The 19,151-nt window shown below is 36.8% G+C and overlaps 10 protein-coding genes across 10 annotated transcripts; 5 read left to right on the top strand and 5 right to left on the bottom strand. All coding sequences in view use genetic code 12, as the record gives it.

Annotated features, from left to right (window-relative positions):
- Nucleotides 1-3,162: 3,162 nt before the first annotated feature.
- On the top strand, nucleotides 3,163-5,412 carry TCC1 (Tcc1p; the record flags this gene model as incomplete). The annotated part of the gene is made up of 1 exon (XM_067690157.1): nucleotides 3,163-5,412. One exon carries the CDS (start codon nucleotides 3,163-3,165, stop codon nucleotides 5,410-5,412), a length of 2,250 nt encoding a protein of 749 aa, XP_067551435.1.
- A 199-nt stretch (nucleotides 5,413-5,611) lies between these two features.
- Nucleotides 5,612-6,445, bottom strand: I9W82_001413 (uncharacterized protein; the record flags this gene model as incomplete). Its single annotated transcript, XM_067690156.1, has 1 exon — nucleotides 5,612-6,445. The coding sequence occupies one exon, from the start codon at nucleotides 6,443-6,445 to the stop codon at nucleotides 5,612-5,614; it is 834 nt and encodes a 277-aa protein (XP_067551434.1).
- Nucleotides 6,446-6,666: 221 nt separating this feature from the next.
- I9W82_001412 (uncharacterized protein) lies at nucleotides 6,667-6,909 on the top strand (the record flags this gene model as incomplete). Its single annotated transcript, XM_067690155.1, has 1 exon — nucleotides 6,667-6,909. The coding sequence occupies one exon, from the start codon at nucleotides 6,667-6,669 to the stop codon at nucleotides 6,907-6,909; it is 243 nt and encodes an 80-aa protein (XP_067551433.1).
- Nucleotides 6,910-7,271: 362 nt separating this feature from the next.
- I9W82_001411 (uncharacterized protein) lies at nucleotides 7,272-7,631 on the top strand (the record flags this gene model as incomplete). The annotated part of the gene is made up of 1 exon (XM_067690154.1): nucleotides 7,272-7,631. One exon carries the CDS (start codon nucleotides 7,272-7,274, stop codon nucleotides 7,629-7,631), a length of 360 nt encoding a protein of 119 aa, XP_067551432.1.
- A 398-nt stretch (nucleotides 7,632-8,029) lies between these two features.
- Nucleotides 8,030-9,205, top strand: I9W82_001410 (uncharacterized protein; the record flags this gene model as incomplete). Its single annotated transcript, XM_067690153.1, has 1 exon — nucleotides 8,030-9,205. The coding sequence occupies one exon, from the start codon at nucleotides 8,030-8,032 to the stop codon at nucleotides 9,203-9,205; it is 1,176 nt and encodes a 391-aa protein (XP_067551431.1).
- Nucleotides 9,206-9,335: 130 nt separating this feature from the next.
- On the top strand, nucleotides 9,336-12,986 carry TIP120 (Tip120p; the record flags this gene model as incomplete). The annotated part of the gene is made up of 1 exon (XM_067690151.1): nucleotides 9,336-12,986. The coding sequence occupies one exon, from the start codon at nucleotides 9,336-9,338 to the stop codon at nucleotides 12,984-12,986; it is 3,651 nt and encodes a 1,216-aa protein (XP_067551430.1).
- A 9-nt stretch (nucleotides 12,987-12,995) lies between these two features.
- RIT1 (tRNA A64-2'-O-ribosylphosphate transferase) lies at nucleotides 12,996-14,351 on the bottom strand (the record flags this gene model as incomplete). The annotated part of the gene is made up of 1 exon (XM_067690150.1): nucleotides 12,996-14,351. The coding sequence occupies one exon, from the start codon at nucleotides 14,349-14,351 to the stop codon at nucleotides 12,996-12,998; it is 1,356 nt and encodes a 451-aa protein (XP_067551429.1).
- A 58-nt stretch (nucleotides 14,352-14,409) lies between these two features.
- I9W82_001407 (uncharacterized protein) lies at nucleotides 14,410-15,402 on the bottom strand (the record flags this gene model as incomplete). The annotated part of the gene is made up of 1 exon (XM_067690149.1): nucleotides 14,410-15,402. The coding sequence occupies one exon, from the start codon at nucleotides 15,400-15,402 to the stop codon at nucleotides 14,410-14,412; it is 993 nt and encodes a 330-aa protein (XP_067551428.1).
- Nucleotides 15,403-15,590: 188 nt separating this feature from the next.
- On the bottom strand, nucleotides 15,591-17,069 carry FUM12 (Fum12p; the record flags this gene model as incomplete). The annotated part of the gene is made up of 1 exon (XM_067690148.1): nucleotides 15,591-17,069. One exon carries the CDS (start codon nucleotides 17,067-17,069, stop codon nucleotides 15,591-15,593), a length of 1,479 nt encoding a protein of 492 aa, XP_067551427.1.
- Nucleotides 17,070-17,292: 223 nt separating this feature from the next.
- Nucleotides 17,293-18,675, bottom strand: I9W82_001405 (uncharacterized protein; the record flags this gene model as incomplete). Its single annotated transcript, XM_067690147.1, has 1 exon — nucleotides 17,293-18,675. One exon carries the CDS (start codon nucleotides 18,673-18,675, stop codon nucleotides 17,293-17,295), a length of 1,383 nt encoding a protein of 460 aa, XP_067551426.1.
- Nucleotides 18,676-19,151: the final 476 nt, after the last annotated feature.

Here is a 19,151-nt window from a genome sequence, read left to right as displayed (position 1 = left end):
ATAAAAAAAAAACAATAAGAATATATATTCATAACAGCAATCAAAATATAATATATAATAATAATAGAGAGAAGAGAAGAAAGAAAATAATTCAAAGACAATAGGAAAATAATAACGTATTATACATAATTAAATAGTATATTGAGTCATATTGTGTATTTGACGATGACGTCTTTATTTTTTTTATATACAACTATACAAAACAATAACAATAAGAGAAAAAAGACTTAATCGTATAAATTACAAAGCACAATAATCACATGCTTATGTATATAAAACAAAACAAAGCAAATAAAGAAGAAGAAGAAGAAGAAGGGTCATTCATTTTATATATATATATATATACTCTTATATATATATCCAATAGGATATCTACTCTAACATCATCTCTGTACTATACACCCCCTCTCTTTGTGTTTCCGATTTTAGTGTTTTTTATTTTTTTCTGTTTTTTTTTTCTCTCTATCTATTGCCATTTTCGGGGTGGAATAGATATTTATCTTGTAACAATTTAAGTTTAGATGTTATAAGATTCAAACGTATGATGATAACTGATACAAATAGCACAAATACTCTTTTATTTTGCGTGTCAAGACTAAGTTATTTTTGGGATCAAAATGTGAAATAAAGTAGATAGAATCAAATAGTTCCATTGATCCATAAATATTTAAAACGTATGTATGTATGTATGTAGTGTATGTATGTATGTATGATTGAAAATAGATGATGCATAATAATAAACTTGCATAGACGTATTCATGTATCCAACTAATTCTTAAGTGTGCATTGGCGTAATTACCTGAAACAGAGATTTAAAAAGAGGTGATGTATGATGATTTAGATGATACGTATACATATTAGCCTACATCAATTTCACAAAGAAACTAATTAGATGTGCTGTTGTTTGTTTTCATTTGTTTAAAGTAAGGTACCTGCACCCCTCACACACACACACACAACCCCTTTTCTTTTTTTGTTTTCCTATCGCTTTGATTGATACCTTGTATAAGACTTTTTATTTATAAGTTTTATTATGTGCGAATATATAAAATGTTTTTATGATCTTTTGATGTTTGTCTATTGAATAGTATTTTGGTTTTGTGTGTTCCCCTCCTTTTCCTTTTCTTCTTGAAAACAATTCACAAGAGCCACAAAAACAGAAAAAATAAAAAAAAAGAAATAAAAATAAATTTTAAAAAATTTTTAAAATTGTAAAGAAGAAACAAATATACAATACAATACAATACACTTTTATATATTCTCCATACAATCAATTTCCAATCCAATCGTCAATAAAAGAAAAAAAGAAAAAAAAACACGCAAACAAAAACACGTATCATCAATTACGAAGCAATACACTTTATATACACAACACCATAAAACTAACAGTAAAACCCAGAAAGTTTAAAAACCTTTGACTTTCTTGAATAGGAACCAAAGGAAAAGGTAACACGTGTATGCGTATAAATACGTGTGTATTCACCGGAATTCATCCTCCGTTCAAGCTATTAAGGACTATTTTTTTTTTTATTTATGGCGTTGGAAAAAAAAAAAACAAAGGGATTGTGTGCGAATCTATTATGCTGTGTCTTTAGTGTATGTGTGTGTGTGTGTGTGGTGATTTTATTTTTTATTTTTTATTTATTTTTTATTTTTTTCGGGTATTGGTTTGTGTCATATGCAATGCACGTATAATAAAAAAAATAAATAAGAATATGTGCATACACTCACTAAAAACAGTTAAAAAAAAAAAAAAACACAATAGATTAAAGAAACGTACTATAACTACATATAGTAAATTTACTAAAACTAAATTTACTATTGTTTCAAAGACTAAAAAAACTAATATACACTTTTCTCTCTTTTATATTGTTCTAACTTTGTTTTTGTATGTACAATGGGTTAATATATAGGGGGGAGTATAACAACAATAGACAACTACAGTTGAGAATTTTATTGTTTTTCTTTTTTTCTTTCCCCCGGGAGAGGGAAGAGTCGAGTGGGAGGAGGGGGGGGGGAATAGAAGTACAGTTTCTTTCTTTCATGCGATTGGATAAATACCTGAGGGTCAGAATATGTAACTAAAGTAAAAGATTATTTGTGATAATTATTATGTATTATTTATTTATAACTCTATCTTTAGTTTTAGTGTTTATTATTTATATAGGGACAATCAAAAAGGTACAATAGTGTAAATAATAATACATAACATTACATAACATAACATAACATAACATAAAATAACAATGTATTACAACATAATACATGATACATATAACACATAACAGTAACTTAAAAACAATAGTCTAAAAATGTACAAACTAAAAAAAAATCACACTAAAAAACTATAAAACAATACTATTAAACTTTAACAATATAACACATAACTTATATTCCAAGTCATGACTACTTTCTGCTTCGTCAATAAATCCCAAGTTTTTCATATTTTCATATTTTCAACTTTTAAAAACCAAAATATTCAATTTTTTCTTCTCTCATTCTCTCTTTCTTTACTTCTTCTTTTCATCAGCACATACTAAACTATTCTACTGTGTAAATACATATATACACACACACAGCTCCAGAGACTATTCCCTATCACTCAGTCACATACACACACATATATATATAAATAAAGTTATACACCCAAAGAGTACAAAAAAAATAAAAAAGAACAGATCACAGAAAAACAAAAAAAATATAAAATAATAAGAAATCATTCATCATCATCACCAGAGCCATCACATCAATTCTCCTATAGTCAATCACTCCAAAAGTATACTATAAGAGCTTTTACTTTTCCCAGCCACAACATCATCATCAGCAGCTTCTTTTTTTTTTGATACTACTTTGTATTTGTGTCTTGTTTTAAATCTTGTTTTTTTTTATATTTTAATTGGTGTTGTATAAAAGCTCAACAAAAAAAAAAAAAAAGAAACAGCAACAGAGAAGAAGAAGAAGAAGAAGAAAATATATACAAGACCAGACCAATCCTTTTCTTCCCATTTCGAGGGTACATCTGATCCAATTCATCAAAAACATATACATATTCAAGACTTTACACAAGACAGGTTAAAGGAAACACCTACTCATTGTCAAGAGAAATCTCTACCACGTTGTTTTCATATTACTCATCAAACATTCCTTTTCTAGTCTTTCAAAATGGTGAAACGAACAACAAATAGTGCACATGCATCACCAATGGTCAAAAAACAAGCAGTTTACAGTGCATACGACACAGCTGCAATCGAAACGTGGGTCAAATGCGGTGAATGTGCAAACACCCTTGGGCTCACAGAAGCAGCTATCAAATCATTTGAAAATGCAGTAAATCGAGATCCATCAAATACTACTGCCCTTTGTGGCCTAAGTCTATCACTTCGCGTGAATGACATTACTCAAAATGAAACTTTTGGTTCTCAATCAGCTATAGAAAAAATCAATGCTTCAATTGAAATGTATCCTCATCTTTTGAAAAATCTGAATATTTTTAAAGAATTGGCTGAATGTTATTTACTTATTGGTTTAAATGATCAGGCTCATCAAGCTATACAATCTGCTATACAATTAGCTCCCAATGACGCGTCATTATGGCTACTTAGTGCTCAAACTTTAATTCGTGCTGGTGCTAGAAGTCATGCTGCTAGTTCACTATCTCATTGTTTATCATTATTACCACCAAATGAATCTAACTATTCTTCCCAAGATATCGAAACTGCTAGAGCTGCTCACGCTGAATTGGCAGCAATTGCTGCTGCTGATGGAAACATTGAAACATCTATCGCTGAATTGACTGCAACATTAGCTTTACCTCCACCACCATTATCAAGAATAGATGAACATATTGCCCTTTGGTGTGCATTGTCAACTGCCAAAGAACGCGCTAATGATATTTTGGGAGCCATTAAAGCATGTGAAGATGCTCAATTGGCAGTAGGTGACTCGCCACGAATTTTAATGACCAATGCATACCTTTTGCTACTTTTAAACCCAAAGGAGAATGCCGATGCTGCTATTGCCATCTTGAATAAAATTGTCAATTTACCAGCAGATGAATCGTTAATCAATGAAGGAACCGATTTCTTACCTTGGTACTTGCTTGGAAGAGCTCATTCATTTATGGATCGTCCAAGATTAGCATACGATTCCTATCAAGTGGCATTGAAATGTGCTTCAAACTCCCCCATAACATGGCTAGCAGTGGGGAAACTATACCTTGAATTGAAACAATTACCAGATGCCTTGGCAGCTTATTCACAAGCATTAAAATTACAATTGGAAGATGGATCACAAGGAACCGCTACTGCATGGGACGGATTAAGTTGTGTTTATGAACGATGTGATGACCATTTGACGGATGCTTCAGATGCATGTAATCGAGCTGCTTTATGTTACAAGGCGATTGGAGATTTGAAAAATTTCAATTATTTCGAATCAAGAGCTGATCAATTGGCTAAAGCTGCCAAGAATGCAGCACCTGTGCCTGATTTGAGACATCCTCCTGATGTACCTAGTTTTTTGTTGAGGGATTTAGTTGCCTTGGCTCCAAATGAGAGAATAGCATATACTCAAACGCAAAGACAAGCTCCACAACAGCAGCAACAGCAAGCACCAGTGAAGCAGGAACAAAATCAGTCGGTTCATCAAACACCATCAATGCAAAATCAACCACATCCGCAACTGCAGTATGGACCACCACAACCACAACAACAACAAGCTCCACCACAGCTACAGCAACCACAATATGGACCACCACCACCATCATCTCAGCTGCAATATCAACAAGCACCGCTGTATCATCCATCACCTTATCAACAAGGACCAGTGCCACCACAACCACAACCAACACCATCACAACCACAACTGCAACCCCAACAGCAACAACCACAGCAACCGCCATCTCAGCAACCAACACCACAACAACCGCAATACCGCTCCGTACCTCAACCACAGTATTATTACCCTCCTCCACCACAAATTCCTCAGTCGCAACAATACTATTATGCTCCACCACCACCACAACAGCAGCAACAACAACAACAATCACAACAATCACAACAACAGCTGCCAGTACCACCACCTCAACAACAGCAACAACGCTCACCACCACAGCTCTCACATCCACAAATGCTCCACGGTGGAGGCCCTCCGCCATTATCAGGCGCACCTCGTCCACCACCGGCCCAATATTCGATGGTTCCTCCCGCCCCAGGAAGTTTGCCTCCACCACAAGGAGGAGCACAGGGATATGGACAAGGTCAGGGACAAGCTCCCGCTTATGGACTGTATTTGCCTATACCTGGAATCAGCAGTGGTGGTGCCGCAAGTGGAGCCGCAGGTAGTAATGGATCTGGAGGAGGAAGTGGAAGTAATGGACAACTGCAATATGCTTCTCCTAGTTGGAGAAGATGATTGAGGAAAGAGAGGCCAGGAGGGTACTTAAAGAGATTTTTCGGTCTATGCTGCCAGTTTTATCAAAAAAATATAGAGCAAAATTTTTTTCATTTTTATGTAATAGTTGTATTAATACATAACCATATATATTTATATACCTCAGCATCGTTGTAACAATAAATAAAGAACAGTAAAATGCATTAAGATGGTCACTTCTTCAGTCATTTATCGATTTTATAAAATCAAACCAAGTGCCGCTGAAGTGATTGAATTGTAACTCAGTTAATACTTGATCCAATTTAGATTCTTTGATTGCACAAGGTAAGGTTACATTGAGTATCGGTAGGAGATCAGTTAGACTATCGCCAATATACATCATTTCCACATCATCAGCAGCAGATTCAATAGTAGTATCTTCTGCATTTCGTAATTGAGCTTTGATTTTGTCAATTTGGTCCAATTTATCTTGAGATGTCCTAACTCTGGGTTCTTTCAACCAAGCTCCAGTAGTTTTACCAGATTCATCAAACTCAAACTCATTAGTAATTATGCGTATACCATCATTGATCCCATTACGTTGCAACACTTCATCAATTATCAAACTTGTCCAATTGACACTCAAGATCACAACCTCAACGCCTTTGTCCAAGCATCGGTTCAAGAATTGCACCGCTCCATCACGTAGCTGGACATGATCAGCCAGACTACGTAGTTGCGCTTCAGTTAGACCCTTGAAGATCTTGTCGCGTTGGAGAGCTTTTATGGAGCTCATTTCAACAGGATCCATACCAAGTTGGAATTTCACGTATTCGTCCGTTGTTGCACAGGTTTTTCCGTTGGTCAACTGTTGCGATTCTTTGTACTTGGCGTAATTGGACATGTAGATATCTGTATAGTGAGAGAATGGAGGTTGGAGGTGCTGGTTGTTTATGTATGGAACTTGGGCCAAGTATTGGATTGTGTCTTTTGTGGTTAGCGTTTCATCCCAGTCGACGATTACTGCATGTGGAAGCGAGGAAAAGAAACGGGGTGTTGGGATTTGTTTTGACATAGCTAGTGTTTGTTTTAGAAGGTGGATTGATCTATGCATTTGTTTATAGATTCATTTTCGGAAAAATTATCCAGATTTGCTTCAAAGCGCAAAATATCGAGAAGATCCAATTTAATATTTTTTAATTTTCTCCATCATCATCATTATTTTTTTATTTTTTTTTTTTTTTTTCAAATATCCCTTTTCCTTTCTTTAAAAGTTTAGATCCTTTTACAATAACAATGAGCTCATCAGATAAACAACAACAACAAGATAACAAAGAATTTGGCCAATTGGGAGATATCGCCCAAAAATTACAATCTTCTCAAGCTGAAGGTGGTGGTGATGGTAACATTGATAAAGATTTGAAAGCTCAAGCTGCTGAAGCTTATGGAAAATTTGAGAAATTGTCGGATAAGGAGAAGGAAGATTTGGTTAAAGGAGGATTAGGTAAGCTTGAAGGTAAAGGTGGTGAGAAGAAGTAATAATAATGCGTAGCCTTTTTATGAGTTGTATGTAGTTTAATACGTCATTGATCAAAGATGCGTTTATTTATCTGCATGTACTGATTGCAGAGTTTGGTCTCTTGCTTAATCAGATAGGGGAAAAGATCTATTGAAAGGGTGACCTTAGTGTGCTAGGTTTGCTTTTCTTTTCTTCGAGAAATTGCCTAATTAGGAAAAGTCTAGAAAAAGGGTGCATATTGCATTTGCCTCTCATAACCTGAGACATCGAAACCTTATATACACTTCCCCTACTCTTTCTTCGGGTATATATATAGATAGATCCACCTTGTCATCTATTTCTTTGCCACACCCAGAAGCTATATATCACCTGATACCCAACAATGACTACAGACAAACCAACCAACGAGCAAACAACAACCACTGAGACCCAAAACTACTCCAAAGATGACCAATTAGATCAACAAGATTTAAACAAGATTCAAGAAGTTGCCAAAAACATCCTCAATCCCAACAATGAGAATCCTCAAATGAATGAATACATTCAAGCAACAATGTCGTATATTGGTAATGCAATGTACAAGATGCAAACCACGAATGATAAGGATGCTACTGCGAAGGAGATTGCTAATGATTTAACTGAAAAGTTCAATCATTGGAAAGAAGAACGAGAAAAGAACAAGAGTCAAGAGGGTGCTAATGAGGGACAGACTGATGAGAAGAAGGATGAGGAGAAAAAGTAGAGAATAGAAGACTACATATTGGAATGTATACAATCCTTATATCTATTACAAGTGGGTATAACTCGTAGCAGACTCAAACCATGTATTTTAAATCAATCTAGCAAAGACGATGTAATAAAGATCAAAGAATGGGATTTAGTTATGGGGATGTCAATTAAACCCTTTGCTTTGAAATATCTTTGCGGTTACTACATTGAATAATCACACGTAGTGATGTGATTGTTATGGATATGTTGGTCTATATTGAATCCTATATAGCTTATACCTTGTGAAGAAAAAGTGGGTAAAACATGGGAAGAAATTTTTCAATCAATTTTTTTTGCGCGCATTTTTTATCCTCACACATCTCATCTCTAGAATCCAGACTCAAATATATACCCACAAGACACTTAACCTCGATGAGTTCTATCCCAGCTTGGAAAAGAGCTGGTCTTAGCGTCCAACAAAACAAAACCGAAGAAGATGAAAACGATTTACTAGAAACTAGAAGAATCGATACTGCCGATTTAACCAAGAATCAATTAAAGAAAGTTGGCAATAAGCGTAAATTACAAGAAGCGTTAGGTAAAACTAATCAAGCTACTAATAAGAAACCACCCAAGAGGATAAAGTTACCCAAGAGTGAAAGAAAACCACCACCAGTTAAAGATCAATATACATATTTGAAACAGTTTGTTCATGATAAGTCGAATTGGAAGTTTAATAAACTGAAACAGAATTGGATCTTGAAAAATATACTGAGTATTCCTATGGAGTATGAACTGGAGTTGGTATTGTACTTGTCTACTTTACAAGGTGGGTCAAGAGATCGATTGGTTGATGAGTTGAAACAAGTGATTGAGAAATGGAATGTCAAGTATGAGGAAATGGAGAGGAAGATTGAAGAAAAGTTGTTAAATGGAGAGAAAAAGATGGATGACGCAGGTGAGGAACAGAAGAAGGAAGTGACGGAGATGGAAGAGTCAAAGAAGGAGCAAAAAGAGGAGAATCAAGATGAATTGAATTTGGAATATGTGGTGAGGTGTAAGGCTATCCTAGGGTCCTTAATTGATGAGAGGATAGAAGTTAAGGGACATGAAGAGAGTACAAAGACAGATGGTGAATCAGAGGTGTCTAAAGAGAGCCCTGTGCGCAAAGAAGATGCTACATTGGAGAGCGAGCCCAAATCAGAAGCCGACGACGAAGTAGACCAAGAGAAGAAGGACAAGAAGGAGAAAAAGGACAAGAAGGAGAAAAAGGACAAGAAAGACAAGAAGGAAAAGGAGGAAAAGAAGGAGAAAAAGGACAAGAAGGAGAAAAAGGACAAGAAAGACAAGAAGGAAAAGGAGGAAAAGAAGGAGAAAAAGGACAAGAAGGAGAAAAAGGACAAGAAAGACAAGAAGGAAAAGGAGGAAAAGAAGGAGAAAAAGGACAAGAAGGAGAAAAAGGACAAGAAAGACAAGAAGGAAAAGGAGGAAAAGAAGGAGAAAAAGAACAAGAAGGACAAGTCTAAAGAGAAGAAAAAGTCAAAATCAGAATCACCTGCCGATGCCAATGATACCTCCAATCTAATCATAAACGAAGTTGAAGTATAAACATAGTGCCATATCGTGTGTATAAATCTCTTAAAGTATTCAGTCTGTAGTTTCCAAAATAAAATTGTGCGGCAAAATAAAAAAATTAAGCAACAAAAAGGAATCACCACACAAGTACCCACCACCAGCAATGCCAGATATAAACTTCAACGTACTCGAAGACAGGGCAATTGATGTTGACCCGGACATTAGGTTTATGGCATTGGAAGACCTTCGTAAATTTCTCACTGATGATACAACCACAGCCAATAAAACAGCCATCAACCAATCATTAAACAATATGATTCCTATTCTTTTGAAAATGTTGAATGACCCTAATCCAGATGTTCAAAATCAAGCTGTTAAATCATTTGAACCAATGGTTAGATATTTAAACAATGATTCCATTTTGAAGCTTGTGAAGCAATTATTTGCATTGGTGCAGGAGAGTAACAATAAGGATTCATCGTCATCAAGAACAACCACCAATTTCAGAAGTTTTACTATTTCAATTCCCAATATGGCATTGAGATCTTTGTTTGCACAATCTAACTCAAGAGCTAAATCTGATTTTGTTTCTGATAAGTTGTCAATATCTAATTACAAGTATGATCGTGAATTGGCAGAATCGATAACGAAATATCTTATGCCATTGATTTTGGAAAATGATACTACAATTGATAATATTGAACTATTAATTGATTTGATTAATGAGTTGGGGTATGTGCTTGGACAAGAAGAATCGGTTAAATTGGGCAACTACTTTATCAATGTTGGATTCAAAGAACTGGGTATTATTGGAAAAAAAGCAATTGTTGGGCTTGAGGGGGTTACAACATTGATCCGGTCAGTTTATTCCATTGACAAATTGGTTGATGCTGTCTTGGCCCAAGTTGAACAATCAAAGTTGACCAACAAGTTCTTTGTTTTGTATCAATTATATTCAGTTATCTTAAAGAGGGGAATTAAACCAACTAAAATTGACCAAATTTACAATACAGTTAAATTAGAAATAGAGTCATCTACTTCAGGCAGTGATGATGACGAATTAGATTATGATTTACTCGAACAACAGAATGCTTTGAAAGAGGAGGCATTTACTACATTGATTGACTTGGTGAATCAAGACTTTTTATCAATAAAGCACAAGAATGAGGTGCTTTCTATAATTGTCAAGTACCTCAAGTATGACCCATTGAATGATGATAGTGACGAGGATATTGATTCAGATGGTGATGACGGGATTGAATTTAGTGATGATGAAATTGAAGCTGCGGATGATCTGGATTATGACAATTCGTGGAAGTTGAGAGCTAAAGCCACTATCTTAATTCGTTCACTACTTTCAAGTTTTCCCGATACTTTGGAAGTGTTATCCAGAGAGGTGTTGCCAATATTGCCACTCAGAGATTCGAATGACCAAGTTGTCATTGAAGCTGCTAAATCATGCATTGCTATTGTACAGGCAACTTCACCACGCGATGCACAAAATGTGCAACCTATAGGTTCGATATTGCATGACCGCTTGGAGGATGTCAAGGAAGAGCAGTTGCCGTTGTTTCTTCGTATCGTTGAATGCTTGAATCGTTTTGATAATTTACCATTGATTGAATCTACTTTTGACATTTTGCAACAACGCAATGTTATCTCGTCTAGCTCGTTGGATTATTTGCAATTTTACTCTAGTGTGTTGAAGTTTCATGATAATTTAAACGACACCGTTATTCAGCGTATTGCCAAAGATATCGCAACCAATCTAGAAGATAAGTCATTCAACTTGATTTTAGAAACTTTGAGATGCCTTAGCCTACTTTTCAAACACAAAGGAGCTTCCAAAGTGTCGAACATTGATGAAATATTGAGATCTTTGACTTTTAAAGTGGAGAATAGCAAACAATATCCTAGTGACTTGGTTCGTCTTGCAATTACTTGTCTTGGTGAAGTACTGGCAAATAACTTGGTTTCCTCGGACGAAGCCATTTTAGAAGTGTTTAAAACCTCAGTTGGTTATGAAGGGACAAGTAAAGTGACTATTGACGTCCTTAAAAACTTGTACACTTTCAAACCAATACCCGAGGACTATTCATTGTTTATTATTGACAAGTTGACCAGCTATATTCTATCAAGCAATGAAGCAACTTCCTTAGCCACATTGACATTATTGAATGAAATTGTTCAGAGATTGCCACCAAGAAAGTACGACAATATGATTTCAAATTTGTTGCAATTACTTCAAGTCACAAGCCCATTAAATTATCGCTACATTTTTCTGATCTTTAGCCACTTGTCAAGAGAAATTATCCATGATGAGGAATATCGTGCTCAATTGATGCAAGTGTTGATTAAGTTGGCGAATGACAAAAAGATTAGCAACGATGACAAGTTGTTTTTCCAATTGGTTTCAGCTGCATGTCAATTGGATAAATCGATTTACTCCCAATTGGAAACCAACTTGTCACCCAATCTTCAAATAACACCAAAGATTCTTGCTGTTTGTGTTGATAGTGAAACAAAACAATTATTGATAGCAAAGAGACTGAATGAGTTTAGAAACTTCTATACTAGCGACATCAACAATCCACAATTTGCCTTTGTGATCTTATTCTTGGCCTTTTCGCATGGTGACGTACCTGATTTGCTGCTTGACTCATTGATTGAACTTTTACAAAAGCCGGGCTTCACCAATGATGCCAATGTTCAAGCGGCAGCAACTGCATTAGGGTTGGTTGCGGAGAGCAATTCTGCAGCAGCTGTACCACGTATCCTTGATGTGTATAGACAAGAAACACTGTCACTAGTACGCGGATCATTAGTTGATTCTTTGAAGATGATTGTTGGCCAGTGTGATAAGGAGCAAAAGTTGCAAATTTGGAAATCAATTTTTGGCTTCCAAGCGGAATACAACCATGATTTGGTACCCGAATTGAGGAAATCGGGTGAACTTCTTGGATCGATTGCAGCTTCTATTGAGGAGTCAGAAATTAGACAAGTTGCTAATGAGCAATCAGACCAAAGAAAGATTTATCTCGTTTTGGTGATCTCAAAGTCATTAATTAGTGGTCTTGAATTATCAAACTCCAGTGATAAGTTGTTGACATTTTTGGTTACTGAATCAATCAACCGGTTAGAGGTAGTTGACGTTGACATTAGACAGATTGTTGTTGGTAATTTGTTAACTGGAATTCATAGTAAACCAAATGTCATTTTGGCGCTTTTGAATAATTTGATATTACCTCAATTGTACAAACAATTGACAGCAGAGAAGGCATTTAAAAAGATTATTACCATGGGTCCATACAAGTATGTGCTAGACCAAGGTTTGGAGATTAGAAAGCTATGCTATGAATTTATTTATTCCATTTTGGCTATTGATGAAGCTACACTTGCCAAATACAACATCGATATTCAACTGATTGCTCAGAGTATTATTGAACACGGATTAATTGACGATCAATCAGACATCATTGTCCTTGCATGTATGAACTTGCTGAATTTCCTTGACTTGCATGAATCACAATTTAAGGAATTGATAAAGAATTCTAATCAAGAGTTTATGGACAATTTTATCAATGGATTGAATACCCAATTGAATAAAAAGTTGTCAGCAAAAGCGTCATCTCAAGAGACTGAAAACCACCAAGAACGAATTAAATCAATAATCAAGTTATCGAAAAGGATTAATGTTGTGATTGAAGCCTTGCGCTCAGAGCTAAACAATGCCGGCTTATTTAATGCGTGGGATCAATATCACAATGGTATCAAGCAGAATTTCACTGTGTTTTACAATAGTGCAAAAGTTTAGAACGTAGTATTATTGAGAAAATAAATAACTATTGATGCTTTGTAGTGTACTCCGTTGCGGATTGACTTTGTATAAATTGGATAATTTTCCTAAATGCTGCTTTATCAATGATTTATTAATTGGTGGAACATCTTCAACTTTATCCCAATCAAGATTGAAATGAAGACAGAGCAAGGTCAAGACTAATCCCACACTTAGGTCCTTACCAGTCTCACACAAGATTAAGATTGGCTCTTGCAAATTGATTTTGGAAATTATTTCTGGCATTAACGAGCGTAGCATATTTGAACCTTTTTTATTGCTGGGGACGGAAAATTGATACACTTGTTTATTGGCCTTTTCATCCTTGTTCAACACTTTGACACCATCATGTAATATAATAGTATTATACGGAAGCTCATTGAAAGAAATATCCTGCGTCACTGATCCAAAGTAAATTCCCGTCTCTCCAACTGCTTGCATCGTCAAGGAACTTGCCATTACATTCTTTCCCTGACCTTGTATAATCTCCACCAAAGCACTGTCTCCTCTCCATGACGGGATATACCCCGTTGAGTCTTCTACCAACTGATCCATTACCTGCCAGAATTGATCAGCGTTGAACCCGATCAACGATTTAGGAACCCATAGTTCATGGTCATCAGCGGAACCCTGAACATAATCAAAACTTACCATAGATCCATCGTCTCCCCTAGTAGTTATCGTTTTATGCACTGGAACTTGCTTCGAAACTGATACGCAGCAAATGTTAAACACATCGTCAGCCAATTCTTCACTGGCACACCCAGGGTAGAAGAATCTTGGAATCAATGGTTTCTTCAACTCATGCGTATCCCCACTAAAAAGCTGCAATTCCTTGACATTCTTGACAAATTCGGGTATCAATTTCTCAATAGAGTTATGCTCACTTCGAGGTACAATCAGTGGTGTTCGTAACCAACTACCATCTGGCGAATCTCCAAAAAAGATTGTGTTCAAAACAGCACACCATATAGGAGTCGTTTTCAACAAAGCATCAGGCATTGGCTTTCCTCGTCTAGTTGAATCAACAATAATGACTCCTCCGTTTTCATTGATTATTGGTAAAAGATGCAAATTCAATCGTCGTAATGAAAAGGACCACACATTGGTATGTCCATCCGTCGATTTAAAATAACAGGTATCAGCTCTTTCAGCCGGTGGAATGTACCATAGTCCACATCGTTCGTTTGCAATTAAAGGAAGTTGTAACTCTTGTTGTACCAATTTAGCAAATTTCGCATCATGTATTATCGATTGTAGTCTATTGGCAAATGAAAGCAGTGATTTCTTGAGTTCTTTAGCTACGACATTGATATCGTTATTTTGATTAAATAGTGGATTCATTTGGCGTATAAGCCTTTTACAAGGTGTATTATATCTATTTGCATATTTGTACTTACTCTCATCGCCGCATCTTTCTTCTTTGTTTTTCCAATGCCCGCCGTTTCTCTTCCTCCATCTCTCTTCGATCTTCTCGTTCTGCATCTAATCTCGATCTCAATTCTTCTTCTAAAACATCAGCACCTGTCGCTTCCATATCATCATCTTCGTCATCGTAATCGTTGTATTCATAGTACTTGCGCTTCTTTCCCTTGTTGAACATTGCCCAAATTTCATCACGGTTATAGTCGCCAACCTCTTGTTCCTCTTCTTCATCAGAGACGAGAAAGTCACTCAAATCGTCATCGTCATCTTCATCTTCATCGTAGCCATATCCTCGTCCTTGGAGTTTCCTTCCTTGCTTCTGCTTAAGTCGCTCTTGTATTTTTGCATTTGGTTGTCTGGCTGGCATCGGCACTTTAGGCAAAGGCTTGCGGATAGGGACATCTGGTTTTGCTCTCTCTATAGGCTTGCTTTTCATAGTATTGTTACGTGGAGGCACACTTGAGGGTGGTGTTGTGGAGGATGGCTTTTTACTCACGGCTGTAGCCTTTGTAGGAAATGCTTTAGGCGCCGTTGCTTCAGGGGAACTACTCTTGTGGGAAATTTTGATTGATAACTTCTCATGATCAACTTTTTTTGCTCTCTGCATTAATTCATTGTAACTCAACTTCTTTTTAGGTGGAGCTGGTGGTGGTGGTAGATCCCAGTTCGGTTTAGTAGTTGTTTTTGTTATGCTTTGTCGTGACACTGGCGCGGCTCTAGGTTGCTTTGTTGTAACCTTGGTGCTGTTTGCCCCACTCTTTTTAGATTTAGCAGCTTCTGCTTGCTCTCTTTCTAATCGTCGTTTTTCTTTCAATCGAGCAACCACAGGATCAACATACTTTTCAGTGGTACCAGTTCTCAATACAGGCTCTTTACTTTCTTTCACTTCATTGTTCTGTGGCACGGGTGGTTGCTTGTTTGGTAATTTACCTCTTTTCTCGATTTGCTGAAGTATGGAAGATAATCCCATGCGGTGTTGATGATAAACGTAACAAACTTTTGATGAAGATTTCTTTTGCCTTTTGTACTGCTTTTGTGCACACGCCTTTGGAGTTGCACGTGACCAACTGAAAGATTTCTACGACTAGTACCATCTACAAAACCATTTACCAAGGTCTCCATTTATTTTATCTATACACAGTAAACAATGCTGTCTCTTTACTTTGGGCCAATCATCAATTCTGGTCTAACGTACTCATCAAATTCTTCACTACTCAAAGCCTTCAATTCCAAAGCTGACTCTTTCAATGTCAAACCTTTCTTGTGAGCATTCTTGGCAACTTTAGAGGCAGCATCGTAACCAATCTTTGGGTTCAAAGCGGTAACCAACATCAAAGATTCATGCAAAGTCTTTTCAATTTTATCTTTGTTGGCAACAATTCCATCAACACAGTGTTCACGGAATGAGTTGGCACCATCTGCAATCAATCTAATTGATGATAACAAGTTAGCAATCATAACCGGCTTAAAGACATTCAACTCAAATTGACCCGAGGCACCTGCAAAAGTGATTGCGGCATTGTTACCAAAGACTTGACAAGCAACCATAGTCAAAGCTTCGTTTTGAGTTGGATTAACTTTACCAGGCATAATCGACGAACCTGGCTCGTTTTCTGGTAAAGCTAATTCTCCGTATCCACATCTTGGACCCGATCCCAAGTATCTAATATCATTGGCAATCTTGAATAAAGAAGCAGCAATGGTGTTGAGAGCACCTGAAGCTTCGACGATTGCGTCATGAGCCGCCAAAGCTTCAAACTTGTTTGGTGCGGTTTGGAATTCAAAACCAGTCAATTTGGAAACAGCTTCAGCAAATTTGGCATCAAATCCAACTTTAGTGTTGAGACCAGTACCAACAGCAGTACCACCTTGTGCTAAATACAACAAATGGGGTAAGGTGTTTTGAATTCTTTCAATGCCATTGGCAACTTGTTGAGCATATCCTGAAAACTCTTGTCCCAAGGTCAATGGGGTAGCATCTTGCAAATGAGTTCTACCAATCTTGATAATGTCTTTGAATTCATCGGACTTTGCTTGTAAGGAATCACGCAACTTGGTCAATGAAGGAATCAATGAATCTTTGATCTCGGTCACTGCGGCAATGTGCATAACGGTTGGGAAAGTATCGTTTGAAGATTGTGACATGTTACAGTGATCATTAGGATGAACTGGCTTTTTGGAGCCCAACTCACCTCCTAAAATCTCAATGGCCCTGTTGGAAATAACTTCGTTGGCGTTCATGTTGGATTGAGTACCTGAGCCTGTTTGGAAAACAACCAATGGGAAATGGTCATCCAATTTACCTTCAGCAACTTCAGTAGCTGCTTGTTGGATAGCTTTGGAGATTTTTGGATCCAATTGACCCAAAGCCTCATTCACTTGAGCTGCCGACTTCTTTTGGATACCGAAAGCTCTAACGACGGGAATTGGCATACGTGCAGCTGGTCCACCAATTTTGAAGTTCATTTTCGATCTGGCAGTTTGAGCACCATAGTACTTGTCAGTAGGGACTTCAATTGGACCAAAAGCATCAGTTTCGGTTCTTGTGTCTTTCAATGCAATGGCAGAAGCAGTGAAAGATCTCAACTGAGAAGTTGATCTCACGTTGATGGCAGTTTTGGTAAAAGTTCTCATCATAATTTGATACAGTTTGGGTAATTGAAAAGGGTTCAAAGTAGATATGGGGTTCCGGTATTTTTTTTTTCTTTCTTTTTCATCATTTTTCACAGTAACACCTTTATATCTCTTTTGTGTAATATAGTTCTCGGATCATTTAGGGATTTAATTTTATTGGTCAATCGGAATCTTTGGAGAACCCGGGGTAGAAAACAAATACTATATTAACAGAAACCTATTCTATTTACACTTTTGGTTGATCCTGAAACCACATGTATCTTTTAAACTCTCGTGTGGTTGGCCAATCCCAATCCTTTTTCAGCTTTGCTACTTGATGGTGCCTGATGTGCCGTAAAGCAAACTCCTCAGGTAACGCAGCCAATAAGCAGAGAATAGTGGACTTTTTCGGCTTGAAATGGAGGTCGATCCACCATTTTATGATCTTGGATAACTCAGAAATGTAGTCAAACTCAGCAAGTAGCAGAATGTACAGCACCCAAAGATCATCACGTGGGAATATACCCAACGACTTTGCATTAGCTTGCACATTTCTCTGAAACTCACGAATTGCTAGTTGAGGAGCAAACAAGTTGTCTCTGACTTGCACGTTTTCTGCTCTTTTGGCTGTATCTAGAATAAGCTTCAAACATGCAGCGTTGGGTAAATGATCTTTATCTAAAACTTCCTCTTGATATAGCTCAAAAAACTCAACCGTGTCTTGAGATGAAACGTAATCGAGGTATGTCACAATTAGCTGCATTGATTTGGAAGACGTAGTATATATATGAGTTATGCAATCTTTGACAGAGTCAAAGATGACTTTGTGCTCTTTATCACGCTTTTCCCAGGGTAGCTTAAGGGTATCCAATTTTTGTAGCTTCCAGCCCTTAAGTAGCTGCATATATCTCACACGAAAGGTGCTGACCACCGCTGCCTGTGTGTATTTTGATACACAATGAAACATCTTTTCAACAACATCAAGCTCCTCAACAAATGGCAATAACTCGAAAACGATATCACTGGTCACCTTCACCTTTGAGTCACATATTTGTTTGAACAACAACTCTGCTCGCTTCTTATCCATCACGTTCATATATTTCAACTTTCGAATAAAGAATACCCACAAATTCGATGAATAATCAAACTGGTTACTCGCTACCTTGAAGGTGTTCACAGCTTCTGTAGTCGATTTGGCAAAGTGGATTTTGGTAAGATAGTACGCTAATGTATCCTTTTTTGAACTTGTCTCCTTGGAAAATCGCTTTTCAGCAATACGAAATATCTGTACTCCTTTAGTGTAAGAAATTCTTGACATGACAATGGCTATACCTAAGTATCCCTTTATGGATAGGGATCTTCCCTCAATATTTCTGATTTGTGACATTAGCAACTCCTGGGCATTGGCAATACCGTGCGGATCAATTCTTGGGTATCGAAGGGAATAAACAGCAAGATTCCAAATGACATCGTTGAAGAACGCTTCACCCAATTGTATGCGCAGATTCACGTTTGAAGAAAATCCCAATGTAGTTTGATAGATATTTGTTAGACTATGTGGCTCAAACATTACAGCGTAATATGTCAAATTGTCCAACATCGCTTTAATTATGTTAGGATCTTTCCGCATTTGATTTGTTAAGTAATTTATGTTGTGGGTCCATAATTCCAGTTGCACAAGAAATTGTTCTTTAAACGTGGGACTTCGTAGTAGGATATCAAACAAGACAAACGCCGGTGTGTTTTCGGTCACCAATGACACACTTGAGGTTATTGAAGGCGCACTGCAGGATTCCAACCATGTCACTAGATCATCTTCTGTGTATGGTTGCCCTATGTGCTTTGTGATTAGTAGGAAACATTGATAACCAAGTCGTAGCGTCCCATTAAATGGGATGGCGAACCTAGACCTTATCCTTTCACAGTCAAAATGCCCCCCTGCCTCTCCTAATCGAGTTATAAGCTGTTCAAAGAATTCAGAATGTAGCTGTGGGACCTCCTTTCCTTGCTTTAAACAGTCTATGATGCACAACATATGAAACACAACTGCCTCTAATAATTGAAATAGTCTATGTTCTGATGGCTTGAATGTAGGATTTCCATTCA

Source organism: Candida metapsilosis, assembly GCF_017655625.1.
Source record: "Candida metapsilosis strain BP57 chromosome Unknown scaffold1, whole genome shotgun sequence".
In the NCBI taxonomy this organism is placed as follows: Eukaryota; Fungi; Ascomycota; class Pichiomycetes; order Serinales; family Debaryomycetaceae; genus Lodderomyces; species Lodderomyces metapsilosis.
Note: the sequence above shows the minus strand (reverse complement) of the source record. Positions and strands in the feature narration are given on the sequence as shown.